At 37.8% G+C, this 13,991-nt stretch overlaps 4 protein-coding genes across 13 annotated transcripts in view; all 4 read right to left on the minus strand.

The window, feature by feature from the left end:
* Window positions 1-10,618, minus strand: part of LOC129786929 (titin-like) — a 15,798-nt gene extending 5,180 nt beyond the window's left edge. Inside the window, exon 1 of the mRNA XM_055822186.1 lies at window positions 27-10,618. Coding sequence (XP_055678161.1) covers window positions 27-10,618 — 10,592 coding nt within the window. The remainder of the gene's footprint in view (window positions 1-26) is intronic.
* The window catches only part of LOC129792487 (STAM-binding protein-like A), a 781,560-nt gene that overhangs the window by 48,541 nt on the left and 719,028 nt on the right, over window positions 1-13,991 (minus strand). The gene's annotated exons all lie outside the window — the stretch shown is intronic.
* Window positions 1-13,991, minus strand: part of LOC129791896 (uncharacterized) — a 34,359-nt gene that overhangs the window by 18,151 nt on the left and 2,217 nt on the right. The gene's annotated exons all lie outside the window — the stretch shown is intronic.
* LOC129791249 (ankyrin-3-like) overlaps window positions 9,031-13,991 on the minus strand; it is a 56,420-nt gene continuing 51,459 nt past the window's right edge. For all 10 annotated transcript variants that reach the window (XM_055829326.1, XM_055829320.1, XM_055829334.1 and 7 more), the window contains one exon: window positions 9,031-12,893. In XM_055829326.1, coding sequence (XP_055685301.1) covers window positions 10,702-12,893 — 2,192 coding nt within the window. In that variant the 3' untranslated portion in view covers window positions 9,031-10,701. The remainder of the gene's footprint in view (window positions 12,894-13,991) is intronic.

Raw genomic sequence — 13,991 nt, forward strand, 5'->3', positions numbered from 1 at the left:
CTGTCTCAATCTTCATTGGTTCAGGGGAAGGCTTCTTCTCAGGACTCTCCAAAGGTTTAGTTTCATCTACAATCTCCTTAATTTTTTCTTTTTCAGGAGAAGTTTTCTTTTCAGGAATTTCACTTGATTTAATGTCTTCCTTGACCTCCTCAATTTTCGCTGGTTCTGGAGAAGCTTTCTTCTCAATGATTTCAACTGTTTCTTCAACAATTGCCTTTGAAATTGTCTCAATCTTCATTGGTTCAGGGGAAGGCTTCTTCTCAGGACTCTCCAAAGGTTTAGTTTCATCTACAATCTCCTTAATTTTTTCTTCTTCAGGAGAAGTTTTCTTTTCAGGAATTTCACTTGATTTAATGTCTTCCTTGACCTCCTCAATTTTCGCTGGTTCTGGAGAAGCTTTCTTCTCAATGATTTCAACTGTTTCTTCAACAATTGCCTTTGAAACTGTCTCAATCTTCATTGGTTCAGGGGAAGGCTTCTTCTCAGGACTCTCCAAAGGTTTAGTTTCATCTACAATCTCCTTAATTTTTTCTTCTTCAGGAGAAGTTTTCTTTTCAGGAATTTCACTTGATTTAATGTCTTCCTTGACCTCCTCAATTTTCGCTGGTTCTGGAGAAGCTTTCTTCTCAATGATTTCAACTGTTTCTTCAACAATTGCCTTTGAAACTGTCTCAATCTTCATTGGTTCAGGGGAAGGCTTCTTCTCAGGACTCTCCAAAGGTTTAGTTTCATCTACAATCTCCTTAATTTTTTCTTCTTCAGGAGAAGTTTTCTTTTCAGGAATTTCACTTGATTTAATGTCTTCCTTGACCTCCTCAATTTTCGCTGGTTCTGGAGAAGCTTTCTTCTCAATGATTTCAACTGTTTCTTCAACAATTGCCTTTGAAACTGTCTCAATCTTCATTGGTTCAGGGGAAGGCTTCTTCTCAGGACTCTCCAAAGGTTTAGTTTCATCTACAATCTCCTTAATTTTTTCTTCAGGAGAAGTTTTCTTTTCAGGAATTTCACTTGATTTAATGTCTTCCTTGACCTCCTCAATTTTCGCTGGTTCTGGAGAAGCTTTCTTCTCAATGATTTCAACTGTTTCTTCAACAATTGCCTTTGAAACTGTCTCAATCTTCATTGGTTCAGGGGAAGGCTTCTTCTCAGGACTCTCCAAAGGTTTAGTTTCATCTACAATCTCCTTAATTTTTTCTTCTTCAGGAGAAGTTTTCTTTTCAGGAATTTCACTTGATTTAATGTCTTCCTTGACCTCCTCAATTTTCGCTGGTTCTGGAGAAGCTTTCTTCTCAATGATTTCAACTGTTTCTTCAACAATTGCCTTTGAAACTGTCTCAATCTTCATTGGTTCAGGGGAAGGCTTCTTCTCAGGACTCTCCAAAGGTTTAGTTTCATCTACAATCTCCTTAATTTTTTCTTCTTCAGGAGAAGTTTTCTTTTCAGGAATTTCACTTGATTTAATGTCTTCCTTGACCTCCTCAATTTTCGCTGGTTCTGGAGAAGCTTTCTTCTCAATGATTTCAACTGTTTCTTCAACAATTGCCTTTGAAACTGTCTCAATCTTCATTGGTTCAGGGGAAGGCTTCTTCTCAGGACTCTCCAAAGGTTTAGTTTCATCTACAATCTCCTTAATTTTTTCTTCTTCAGGAGAAGTTTTCTTTTCAGGAATTTCACTTGATTTAATGTCTTCCTTGACCTCCTCAATTTTCGCTGGTTCTGGAGAAGCTTTCTTCTCAATGATTTCAACTGTTTCTTCAACAATTGCCTTTGAAACTGTCTCAATCTTCATTGGTTCAGGGGAAGGCTTCTTCTCAGGACTCTCCAAAGGTTTAGTTTCATCTACAATCTCCTTAATTTTTTCTTCTTCAGGAGAAGTTTTCTTTTCAGGAATTTCACTTGATTTAATGTCTTCCTTGACCTCCTCAATTTTCGCTGGTTCTGGAGAAGCTTTCTTCTCAATGATTTCAACTGTTTCTTCAACAATTGCCTTTGAAACTGTCTCAATCTTCATTGGTTCAGGGGAAGGCTTCTTCTCAGGACTCTCCAAAGGTTTAGTTTCATCTACAATCTCCTTAATTTTTTCTTCTTCAGGAGAAGTTTTCTTTTCAGGAATTTCACTTGATTTAATGTCTTCCTTGACCTCCTCAATTTTCGCTGGTTCTGGAGAAGCTTTCTTCTCAATGATTTCAACTGTTTCTTCAACAATTGCCTTTGAAACTGTCTCAATCTTCATTGGTTCAGGGGAAGGCTTCTTCTCAGGACTCTCCAAAGGTTTAGTTTCATCTACAATCTCCTTAATTTTTTCTTCTTCAGGAGAAGTTTTCTTTTCAGGAATTTCACTTGATTTAATGTCTTCCTTGACCTCCTCAATTTTCGCTGGTTCTGGAGAAGCTTTCTTCTCAATGATTTCAACTGTTTCTTCAACAATTGCCTTTGAAACTGTCTCAATCTTCATTGGTTCAGGGGAAGGCTTCTTCTCAGGACTCTCCAAAGGTTTAGTTTCATCTACAATCTCCTTAATTTTTTCTTCTTCAGGAGAAGTTTTCTTTTCAGGAATTTCACTTGATTTAATGTCTTCCTTGACCTCCTCAATTTTCGCTGGTTCTGGAGAAGCTTTCTTCTCAATGATTTCAACTGTTTCTTCAACAATTGCCTTTGAAACTGTCTCAATCTTCATTGGTTCAGGGGAAGGCTTCTTCTCAGGACTCTCCAAAGGTTTAGTTTCATCTACAATCTCCTTAATTTTTTCTTCTTCAGGAGAAGTTTTCTTTTCAGGAATTTCACTTGATTTAATGTCTTCCTTGACCTCCTCAATTTTCGCTGGTTCTGGAGAAGCTTTCTTCTCAATGATTTCAACTGTTTCTTCAACAATTGCCTTTGAAACTGTCTCAATCTTCATTGGTTCAGGGGAAGGCTTCTTCTCAGGACTCTCCAAAGGTTTAGTTTCATCTACAATCTCCTTAATTTTTTCTTCTTCAGGAGAAGTTTTCTTTTCAGGAATTTCACTTGATTTAATGTCTTCCTTGACCTCCTCAATTTTCGCTGGTTCTGGAGAAGCTTTCTTCTCAATGATTTCAACTGTTTCTTCAACAATTGCCTTTGAAACTGTCTCAATCTTCATTGGTTCAGGGGAAGGCTTCTTCTCAGGACTCTCCAAAGGTTTAGTTTCATCTACAATCTCCTTAATTTTTTCTTCTTCAGGAGAAGTTTTCTTTTCAGGAATTTCACTTGATTTAATGTCTTCCTTGACCTCCTCAATTTTCGCTGGTTCTGGAGAAGCTTTCTTCTCAATGATTTCAACTGTTTCTTCAACAATTGCCTTTGAAACTGTCTCAATCTTCATTGGTTCAGGGGAAGGCTTCTTCTCAGGACTCTCCAAAGGTTTAGTTTCATCTACAATCTCCTTAATTTTTTCTTCTTCAGGAGAAGTTTTCTTTTCAGGAATTTCACTTGATTTAATGTCTTCCTTGACCTCCTCAATTTTCGCTGGTTCTGGAGAAGCTTTCTTCTCAATGATTTCAACTGTTTCTTCAACAATTGCCTTTGAAACTGTCTCAATCTTCATTGGTTCAGGGGAAGGCTTCTTCTCAGGACTCTCCAAAGGTTTAGTTTCATCTACAATCTCCTTAATTTTTTCTTCTTCAGGAGAAGTTTTCTTTTCAGGAATTTCACTTGATTTAATGTCTTCCTTGACCTCCTCAATTTTCGCTGGTTCTGGAGAAGCTTTCTTCTCAATGATTTCAACTGTTTCTTCAACAATTGCCTTTGAAACTGTCTCAATCTTCATTGGTTCAGGGGAAGGCTTCTTCTCAGGACTCTCCAAAGGTTTAGTTTCATCTACAATCTCCTTAATTTTTTCTTCTTCAGGAGAAGTTTTCTTTTCAGGAATTTCACTTGATTTAATGTCTTCCTTGACCTCCTCAATTTTCGCTGGTTCTGGAGAAGCTTTCTTCTCAATGATTTCAACTGTTTCTTCAACAATTGCCTTTGAAACTGTCTCAATCTTCATTGGTTCAGGGGAAGGCTTCTTCTCAGGACTCTCCAAAGGTTTAGTTTCATCTACAATCTCCTTAATTTTTTCTTCTTCAGGAGAAGTTTTCTTTTCAGGAATTTCACTTGATTTAATGTCTTCCTTGACCTCCTCAATTTTCGCTGGTTCTGGAGAAGCTTTCTTCTCAATGATTTCAACTGTTTCTTCAACAATTGCCTTTGAAACTGTCTCAATCTTCATTGGTTCAGGGGAAGGCTTCTTCTCAGGACTCTCCAAAGGTTTAGTTTCATCTACAATCTCCTTAATTTTTTCTTCTTCAGGAGAAGTTTTCTTTTCAGGAATTTCACTTGATTTAATGTCTTCCTTGACCTCCTCAATTTTCGCTGGTTCTGGAGAAGCTTTCTTCTCAATGATTTCAACTGTTTCTTCAACAATTGCCTTTGAAACTGTCTCAATCTTCATTGGTTCAGGGGAAGGCTTCTTCTCAGGACTCTCCAAAGGTTTAGTTTCATCTACAATCTCCTTAATTTTTTCTTCTTCAGGAGAAGTTTTCTTTTCAGGAATTTCACTTGATTTAATGTCTTCCTTGACCTCCTCAATTTTCGCTGGTTCTGGAGAAGCTTTCTTCTCAATGATTTCAACTGTTTCTTCAACAATTGCCTTTGAAACTGTCTCAATCTTCATTGGTTCAGGGGAAGGCTTCTTCTCAGGACTCTCCAAAGGTTTAGTTTCATCTACAATCTCCTTAATTTTTTCTTCTTCAGGAGAAGTTTTCTTTTCAGGAATTTCACTTGATTTAATGTCTTCCTTGACCTCCTCAATTTTCGCTGGTTCTGGAGAAGCTTTCTTCTCAATGATTTCAACTGTTTCTTCAACAATTGCCTTTGAAACTGTCTCAATCTTCATTGGTTCAGGGGAAGGCTTCTTCTCAGGACTCTCCAAAGGTTTAGTTTCATCTACAATCTCCTTAATTTTTTCTTCTTCAGGAGAAGTTTTCTTTTCAGGAATTTCACTTGATTTAATGTCTTCCTTGACCTCCTCAATTTTCGCTGGTTCTGGAGAAGCTTTCTTCTCAATGATTTCAACTGTTTCTTCAACAATTGCCTTTGAAACTGTCTCAATCTTCATTGGTTCAGGGGAAGGCTTCTTCTCAGGACTCTCCAAAGGTTTAGTTTCATCTACAATCTCCTTAATTTTTTCTTCTTCAGGAGAAGTTTTCTTTTCAGGAATTTCACTTGATTTAATGTCTTCCTTGACCTCCTCAATTTTCGCTGGTTCTGGAGAAGCTTTCTTCTCAATGATTTCAACTGTTTCTTCAACAATTGCCTTTGAAACTGTCTCAATCTTCATTGGTTCAGGGGAAGGCTTCTTCTCAGGACTCTCCAAAGGTTTAGTTTCATCTACAATCTCCTTAATTTTTTCTTCTTCAGGAGAAGTTTTCTTTTCAGGAATTTCACTTGATTTAATGTCTTCCTTGACCTCCTCAATTTTCGCTGGTTCTGGAGAAGCTTTCTTCTCAATGATTTCAACTGTTTCTTCAACAATTGCCTTTGAAACTGTCTCAATCTTCATTGGTTCAGGGGAAGGCTTCTTCTCAGGACTCTCCAAAGGTTTAGTTTCATCTACAATCTCCTTAATTTTTTCTTCTTCAGGAGAAGTTTTCTTTTCAGGAATTTCACTTGATTTAATGTCTTCCTTGACCTCCTCAATTTTCGCTGGTTCTGGAGAAGCTTTCTTCTCAATGATTTCAACTGTTTCTTCAACAATTGCCTTTGAAACTGTCTCAATCTTCATTGGTTCAGGGGAAGGCTTCTTCTCAGGACTCTCCAAAGGTTTAGTTTCATCTACAATCTCCTTAATTTTTTCTTCTTCAGGAGAAGTTTTCTTTTCAGGAATTTCACTTGATTTAATGTCTTCCTTGACCTCCTCAATTTTCGCTGGTTCTGGAGAAGCTTTCTTCTCAATGATTTCAACTGTTTCTTCAACAATTGCCTTTGAAACTGTCTCAATCTTCATTGGTTCAGGGGAAGGCTTCTTCTCAGGACTCTCCAAAGGTTTAGTTTCATCTACAATCTCCTTAATTTTTTCTTCTTCAGGAGAAGTTTTCTTTTCAGGAATTTCACTTGATTTAATGTCTTCCTTGACCTCCTCAATTTTCGCTGGTTCTGGAGAAGCTTTCTTCTCAATGATTTCAACTGTTTCTTCAACAATTGCCTTTGAAACTGTCTCAATCTTCATTGGTTCAGGGGAAGGCTTCTTCTCAGGACTCTCCAAAGGTTTAGTTTCATCTACAATCTCCTTAATTTTTTCTTCTTCAGGAGAAGTTTTCTTTTCAGGAATTTCACTTGATTTAATGTCTTCCTTGACCTCCTCAATTTTCGCTGGTTCTGGAGAAGCTTTCTTCTCAATGATTTCAACTGTTTCTTCAACAATTGCCTTTGAAACTGTCTCAATCTTCATTGGTTCAGGGGAAGGCTTCTTCTCAGGACTCTCCAAAGGTTTAGTTTCATCTACAATCTCCTTAATTTTTTCTTCTTCAGGAGAAGTTTTCTTTTCAGGAATTTCACTTGATTTAATGTCTTCCTTGACCTCCTCAATTTTCGCTGGTTCTGGAGAAGCTTTCTTCTCAATGATTTCAACTGTTTCTTCAACAATTGCCTTTGAAACTGTCTCAATCTTCATTGGTTCAGGGGAAGGCTTCTTCTCAGGACTCTCCAAAGGTTTAGTTTCATCTACAATCTCCTTAATTTTTTCTTCTTCAGGAGAAGTTTTCTTTTCAGGAATTTCACTTGATTTAATGTCTTCCTTGACCTCCTCAATTTTCGCTGGTTCTGGAGAAGCTTTCTTCTCAATGATTTCAACTGTTTCTTCAACAATTGCCTTTGAAACTGTCTCAATCTTCATTGGTTCAGGGGAAGGCTTCTTCTCAGGACTCTCCAAAGGTTTAGTTTCATCTACAATCTCCTTAATTTTTTCTTCTTCAGGAGAAGTTTTCTTTTCAGGAATTTCACTTGATTTAATGTCTTCCTTGACCTCCTCAATTTTCGCTGGTTCTGGAGAAGCTTTCTTCTCAATGATTTCAACTGTTTCTTCAACAATTGCCTTTGAAACTGTCTCAATCTTCATTGGTTCAGGGGAAGGCTTCTTCTCAGGACTCTCCAAAGGTTTAGTTTCATCTACAATCTCCTTAATTTTTTCTTCTTCAGGAGAAGTTTTCTTTTCAGGAATTTCACTTGATTTAATGTCTTCCTTGACCTCCTCAATTTTCGCTGGTTCTGGAGAAGCTTTCTTCTCAATGATTTCAACTGTTTCTTCAACAATTGCCTTTGAAACTGTCTCAATCTTCATTGGTTCAGGGGAAGGCTTCTTCTCAGGACTCTCCAAAGGTTTAGTTTCATCTACAATCTCCTTAATTTTTTCTTCTTCAGGAGAAGTTTTCTTTTCAGGAATTTCACTTGATTTAATGTCTTCCTTGACCTCCTCAATTTTCGCTGGTTCTGGAGAAGCTTTCTTCTCAATGATTTCAACTGTTTCTTCAACAATTGCCTTTGAAACTGTCTCAATCTTCATTGGTTCAGGGGAAGGCTTCTTCTCAGGACTCTCCAAAGGTTTAGTTTCATCTACAATCTCCTTAATTTTTTCTTCTTCAGGAGAAGTTTTCTTTTCAGGAATTTCACTTGATTTAATGTCTTCCTTGACCTCCTCAATTTTCGCTGGTTCTGGAGAAGCTTTCTTCTCAATGATTTCAACTGTTTCTTCAACAATTGCCTTTGAAACTGTCTCAATCTTCATTGGTTCAGGGGAAGGCTTCTTCTCAGGACTCTCCAAAGGTTTAGTTTCATCTACAATCTCCTTAATTTTTTCTTCTTCAGGAGAAGTTTTCTTTTCAGGAATTTCACTTGATTTAATGTCTTCCTTGACCTCCTCAATTTTCGCTGGTTCTGGAGAAGCTTTCTTCTCAATGATTTCAACTGTTTCTTCAACAATTGCCTTTGAAACTGTCTCAATCTTCATTGGTTCAGGGGAAGGCTTCTTCTCAGGACTCTCCAAAGGTTTAGTTTCATCTACAATCTCCTTAATTTTTTCTTCTTCAGGAGAAGTTTTCTTTTCAGGAATTTCACTTGATTTAATGTCTTCCTTGACCTCCTCAATTTTCGCTGGTTCTGGAGAAGCTTTCTTCTCAATGATTTCAACTGTTTCTTCAACAATTGCCTTTGAAACTGTCTCAATCTTCATTGGTTCAGGGGAAGGCTTCTTCTCAGGACTCTCCAAAGGTTTAGTTTCATCTACAATCTCCTTAATTTTTTCTTCTTCAGGAGAAGTTTTCTTTTCAGGAATTTCACTTGATTTAATGTCTTCCTTGACCTCCTCAATTTTCGCTGGTTCTGGAGAAGCTTTCTTCTCAATGATTTCAACTGTTTCTTCAACAATTGCCTTTGAAACTGTCTCAATCTTCATTGGTTCAGGGGAAGGCTTCTTCTCAGGACTCTCCAAAGGTTTAGTTTCATCTACAATCTCCTTAATTTTTTCTTCTTCAGGAGAAGTTTTCTTTTCAGGAATTTCACTTGATTTAATGTCTTCCTTGACCTCCTCAATTTTCGCTGGTTCTGGAGAAGCTTTCTTCTCAATGATTTCAACTGTTTCTTCAACAATTGCCTTTGAAACTGTCTCAATCTTCATTGGTTCAGGGGAAGGCTTCTTCTCAGGACTCTCCAAAGGTTTAGTTTCATCTACAATCTCCTTAATTTTTTCTTCTTCAGGAGAAGTTTTCTTTTCAGGAATTTCACTTGATTTAATGTCTTCCTTGACCTCCTCAATTTTCGCTGGTTCTGGAGAAGCTTTCTTCTCAATGATTTCAACTGTTTCTTCAACAATTGCCTTTGAAACTGTCTCAATCTTCATTGGTTCAGGGGAAGGCTTCTTCTCAGGACTCTCCAAAGGTTTAGTTTCATCTACAATCTCCTTAATTTTTTCTTCTTCAGGAGAAGTTTTCTTTTCAGGAATTTCACTTGATTTAATGTCTTCCTTGACCTCCTCAATTTTCGCTGGTTCTGGAGAAGCTTTCTTCTCAATGATTTCAACTGTTTCTTCAACAATTGCCTTTGAAACTGTCTCAATCTTCATTGGTTCAGGGGAAGGCTTCTTCTCAGGACTCTCCAAAGGTTTAGTTTCATCTACAATCTCCTTAATTTTTTCTTCTTCAGGAGAAGTTTTCTTTTCAGGAATTTCACTTGATTTAATGTCTTCCTTGACCTCCTCAATTTTCGCTGGTTCTGGAGAAGCTTTCTTCTCAATGATTTCAACTGTTTCTTCAACAATTGCCTTTGAAACTGTCTCAATCTTCATTGGTTCAGGGGAAGGCTTCTTCTCAGGACTCTCCAAAGGTTTAGTTTCATCTACAATCTCCTTAATTTTTTCTTCTTCAGGAGAAGTTTTCTTTTCAGGAATTTCACTTGATTTAATGTCTTCCTTGACCTCCTCAATTTTCGCTGGTTCTGGAGAAGCTTTCTTCTCAATGATTTCAACTGTTTCTTCAACAATTGCCTTTGAAACTGTCTCAATCTTCATTGGTTCAGGGGAAGGCTTCTTCTCAGGACTCTCCAAAGGTTTAGTTTCATCTACAATCTCCTTAATTTTTTCTTCTTCAGGAGAAGTTTTCTTTTCAGGAATTTCACTTGATTTAATGTCTTCCTTGACCTCCTCAATTTTCGCTGGTTCTGGAGAAGCTTTCTTCTCAATGATTTCAACTGTTTCTTCAACAATTGCCTTTGAAACTGTCTCAATCTTCATTGGTTCAGGGGAAGGCTTCTTCTCAGGACTCTCCAAAGGTTTAGTTTCATCTACAATCTCCTTAATTTTTTCTTCTTCAGGAGAAGTTTTCTTTTCAGGAATTTCACTTGATTTAATGTCTTCCTTGACCTCCTCAATTTTCGCTGGTTCTGGAGAAGCTTTCTTCTCAATGATTTCAACTGTTTCTTCAACAATTGCCTTTGAAACTGTCTCAATCTTCATTGGTTCAGGGGAAGGCTTCTTCTCAGGACTCTCCAAAGGTTTAGTTTCATCTACAATCTCCTTAATTTTTTCTTCTTCAGGAGAAGTTTTCTTTTCAGGAATTTCACTTGATTTAATGTCTTCCTTGACCTCCTCAATTTTCGCTGGTTCTGGAGAAGCTTTCTTCTCAATGATTTCAACTGTTTCTTCAACAATTGCCTTTGAAACTGTCTCAATCTTCATTGGTTCAGGGGAAGGCTTCTTCTCAGGACTCTCCAAAGGTTTAGTTTCATCTACAATCTCCTTAATTTTTTCTTCTTCAGGAGAAGTTTTCTTTTCAGGAATTTCACTTGATTTAATGTCTTCCTTGACCTCCTCAATTTTCGCTGGTTCTGGAGAAGCTTTCTTCTCAATGATTTCAATTGTTTCTTCAACAATTGCCTTTGAAACTGTCTCAATTTTCATTGGTTCAGGGGAAGGCTTCTTTTCAGGACTTTCCAAAGGTTTAGTTTCATCTACAATGTCGGTGACCCTCTCTGGTTTGTCTGGACTGGGTGATTTACGTGTTTCTAAAGTTTCTTCTTGTCTTGCTGCTACATAGATTTCTTCGGCTGTTACCTTTGCTCTGGTTTTCATAGAGACTATATTAAATATGTCTTCTTTAAATTCTGAACTTTCTTCGGCGTATTCTTTTGTTGTAGTATCTTGTACTGTTTGAATTACTGGTGAGTTGTTTTAATTGTTTGTTGATTTGCAATTTGTTCTGTATGCTTAGTCAACTCCTTGATCTCAGACTTTTCAACTTGAGAAGTAATTTTCTGGGACGGTTCGTGATCTGTTGTTTCTGTGACTTCAGTCTGAACTCTTTCAATGGACCGAACTTTTTCTACTTCATCGCGTTCTTCGCGGGACTCCGTGGTCTTTACTATATTTTGTATATCTACAACGGCATGGGTGCTAGAAGCAAATTCTATGGTTTTGAATGTGGAATGGAATGTATCAGTTTTAGAAGATTTCTTGTGGAATTTTCCCTCCTCTGTACCAACAGATTCAGAGAAGTAGACATGCTTTTTATCGGGGTCAGTTTTAGGAATGTCTTCTGGTTTCATGTCTGTGTCTTCGTCGGTTAATTGGGATATAGTTCTCTTAGTCAGTTTCACTTCACAAACAGGCTCTTCAATGGCTACGCGATTTTCTGCTGCTGAATCAATTTCATCGAATCTCTGATTATTTTCAAGAGCATGGATAAGTTTTGAAATACGTCGCTGATCTTCTGCCTCTGGGGCTTTTCCTACTGTTGCAGTAGTTTCACCAGGTTTTATTACCTGACCTTCAATGTCGTCCAAAATTCTGGCTTCATCTACATGTTCGTGAGTATGTTGGACTTTTGTTGATCTCGCGGAACGTTTTAGGGGACTTCGCGGATCAGAAATCGTCACGTGACGACTTGTGGACTCATCGGCAATTCTCTTTTCAATTTGCATTATCATTTCATGAATTGGTGGAATAGGTTCTTCGGAGACGGCTGATTCATCTTCATTACTTGAATCAGTTTTCTCATCAGAAGGAATGAATTTGGGAATAATTTCTTTAGGTTCTTTTGGAAGAACAACTACTACTCTCTTTGGGGACGAAGACTGAGAAAGGGAAGATTTAAGGACACTGTCCTCAAGCATCTTAACTTTAGCTTTAACATCTCCAGACCCACGACGGGTCAGTAGGATATCTTCCTCTTTGAGTTTTGATAGATCCTGCCTAAGGCTAGTGCTAGCGTCGAGTGGACTCGAGGAAGCATCTTTGAGTATAACTTGATCAGTAAGGGTTCCTGCTTCGGAAGTATCTACTGCGGAACTGGAAGCATCAAATTCTACAGGACTTGTGGCCATATTGGAGAACTGAACGTCCTCCTCTGTGGCCATTTGAAAACCTATATTAACAATATCTTGATCATCTGGTTGGATTGGACTTAATCCTGCATCAGTTAATTCTAACTCCTCTACCTCAACATCTAGGGCTGTATCAGTGATCAAAGCCAGTCGACCCTTTTCATTAACATTATCGGATGTGGCTTGAATGCCAGGACTTGTTGCGGTTTCTGTGAAGGTGCCACGTGTGAGAGAGATTCCAGTGTCAGTAATGTGATGCGAGTAGCTGTGCTCAGTGGCAGGTGATTCACTATTCGAGTCGAAGCTCCCATAGAGATGGATGCTCTTTTTGTTTGAGAATACCACCGATTCCTCTCGTCGTTTGCCGTCACGCCCAAAGGTTTCCTCAGATTCAAAAACTTTTTCGCGCTTCTGCTTCCGTGGCGTATCGCGCTGCTCACCAGCTGCAGCCTGTTCCCTGCTATCTCGGCTACTGCTACTAGTGCTGGTGCTATGGGTGGTAGTCACGCTAATTCGTGACTGACTGCTAATGCTGATCTCAACATCTTGTGTGCCGTAAAGTGTGAGACGGCTCTCGCTGATCGCTGATGCGTCGCTCGTCTTCAGCTCTTTGCGTCCAATCACTAACTTCAGAGACGGTGAGTCCGTACGACTAGATCGCGGAGCATCGCATGGTGATTCAACTAAGTTAGTGATTGGAGACGTTCCAATGCTGGTCGTTTGGGAATCCCCAGTCGGTTCTTGAGCATCAAAGCGCAAATTGAATTGCGCCTTCTGCTGCGATCGTCTGCGTTGGTGTTGCTGTTGGTTGTCACTTGACGAGGGAATCGTGGTGTCCGATGGTGTTGGACGCTTCTCATCCATAACATCTGATGATTGGAGGCTGAGTGCGTCAAAATCCTCCGCCGATGCCCAGTAAACGGCTTTGCGTTTTGTAACTTGATCGAGACTCCCAAAGTGATCCTCGCGGAACATTTCCGTATCCACCGATGCATCATCTTGCACAGATGAAGTCGTTGTATCATCTGAGACAGGGGTTTCACAACAACAAAATTTTGTGGGGCGAATTTGTTTGTAAAAAATCGAACCATTCGTTAAAGAGATGGGGAACGGGTGTTTGATCAGTTTGGTTTCGGGGAGGATCATTTGAATGAATCATTTTGTTACATAGCAAGCATCCATGAGGTTGAATCAGATGGAGCGTGCAGCGTGTAACAGGTACAATAAATTACAATTAGTTAAGACAAAGGTAAGAAAGGTAGAGGGGGGGATACAGAGAGAAGGTACGAAATATAGTTTTTTTTTTATAAAATTTGTATATAATATAAAAGTCATGATATTTCAATGAAGATGGGAAATACAAATTGAAAAAATAATGTTGTGATTGAACTGTGTTCTTTCAAGAAAAGAAGCACAGCTGAAACTAAATATTGGAGTGCATCGTCTTACTTTGTTTTCTAATCAATGATCAGTTGAGAAAAAGTTAGTTTGAGTTTTATTTTTTAAACTTTTTATGCTAAATATTTTCAATTTAATTTTTTTTAAACATTTTATTTTTCCAAAACTTTTCTTCTTGTGAATTAGGCCTTTTCTTATTAAATTTCTTTAAGAGTTAAGACATTTTAAATCCAAAAATATTATTTTCAAAAAAAATTTAAACAATTTATTTTTAAAAAAAGCTTTAAAATTCAAATTCTTTCTTAACAAGTATTAAAAGAATTATTCATCAAACAGACTTTCTCAACTTAAAGAATGATTAAGAAAAATTTGTAAGACAATTTCGTGATGAATTAACTTGAGTTTTTTAATAGAATAATATATAGGGACTGATGGGAAATGAACGGAGGGTTGATACGCCATTGTTGATACACAAAAAAATAAATTTACATTATGTATAAGTTGAGAACATTCACCATAACACTGATAAGCATATTGTTGCCACCACCATTTGAGTATTTGATTGTTGTTCCGTCTCAATATTTTCTTTAATAACCAGATTTTCCTTTTTGATTCATTCGTCGTACGATATTGTTTCTTATCACGCGATAATATAAGGTATGATGTCGTGGAAAACGAGCGATTTGAATGAGATTTGAGATAGAAAAGAAAATTATGGTAAAAGA

Source organism: Lutzomyia longipalpis, chromosome 1 (assembly GCF_024334085.1).
Source record: "Lutzomyia longipalpis isolate SR_M1_2022 chromosome 1, ASM2433408v1".
Classification (NCBI taxonomy): Eukaryota; Metazoa; Arthropoda; class Insecta; order Diptera; family Psychodidae; genus Lutzomyia; species Lutzomyia longipalpis.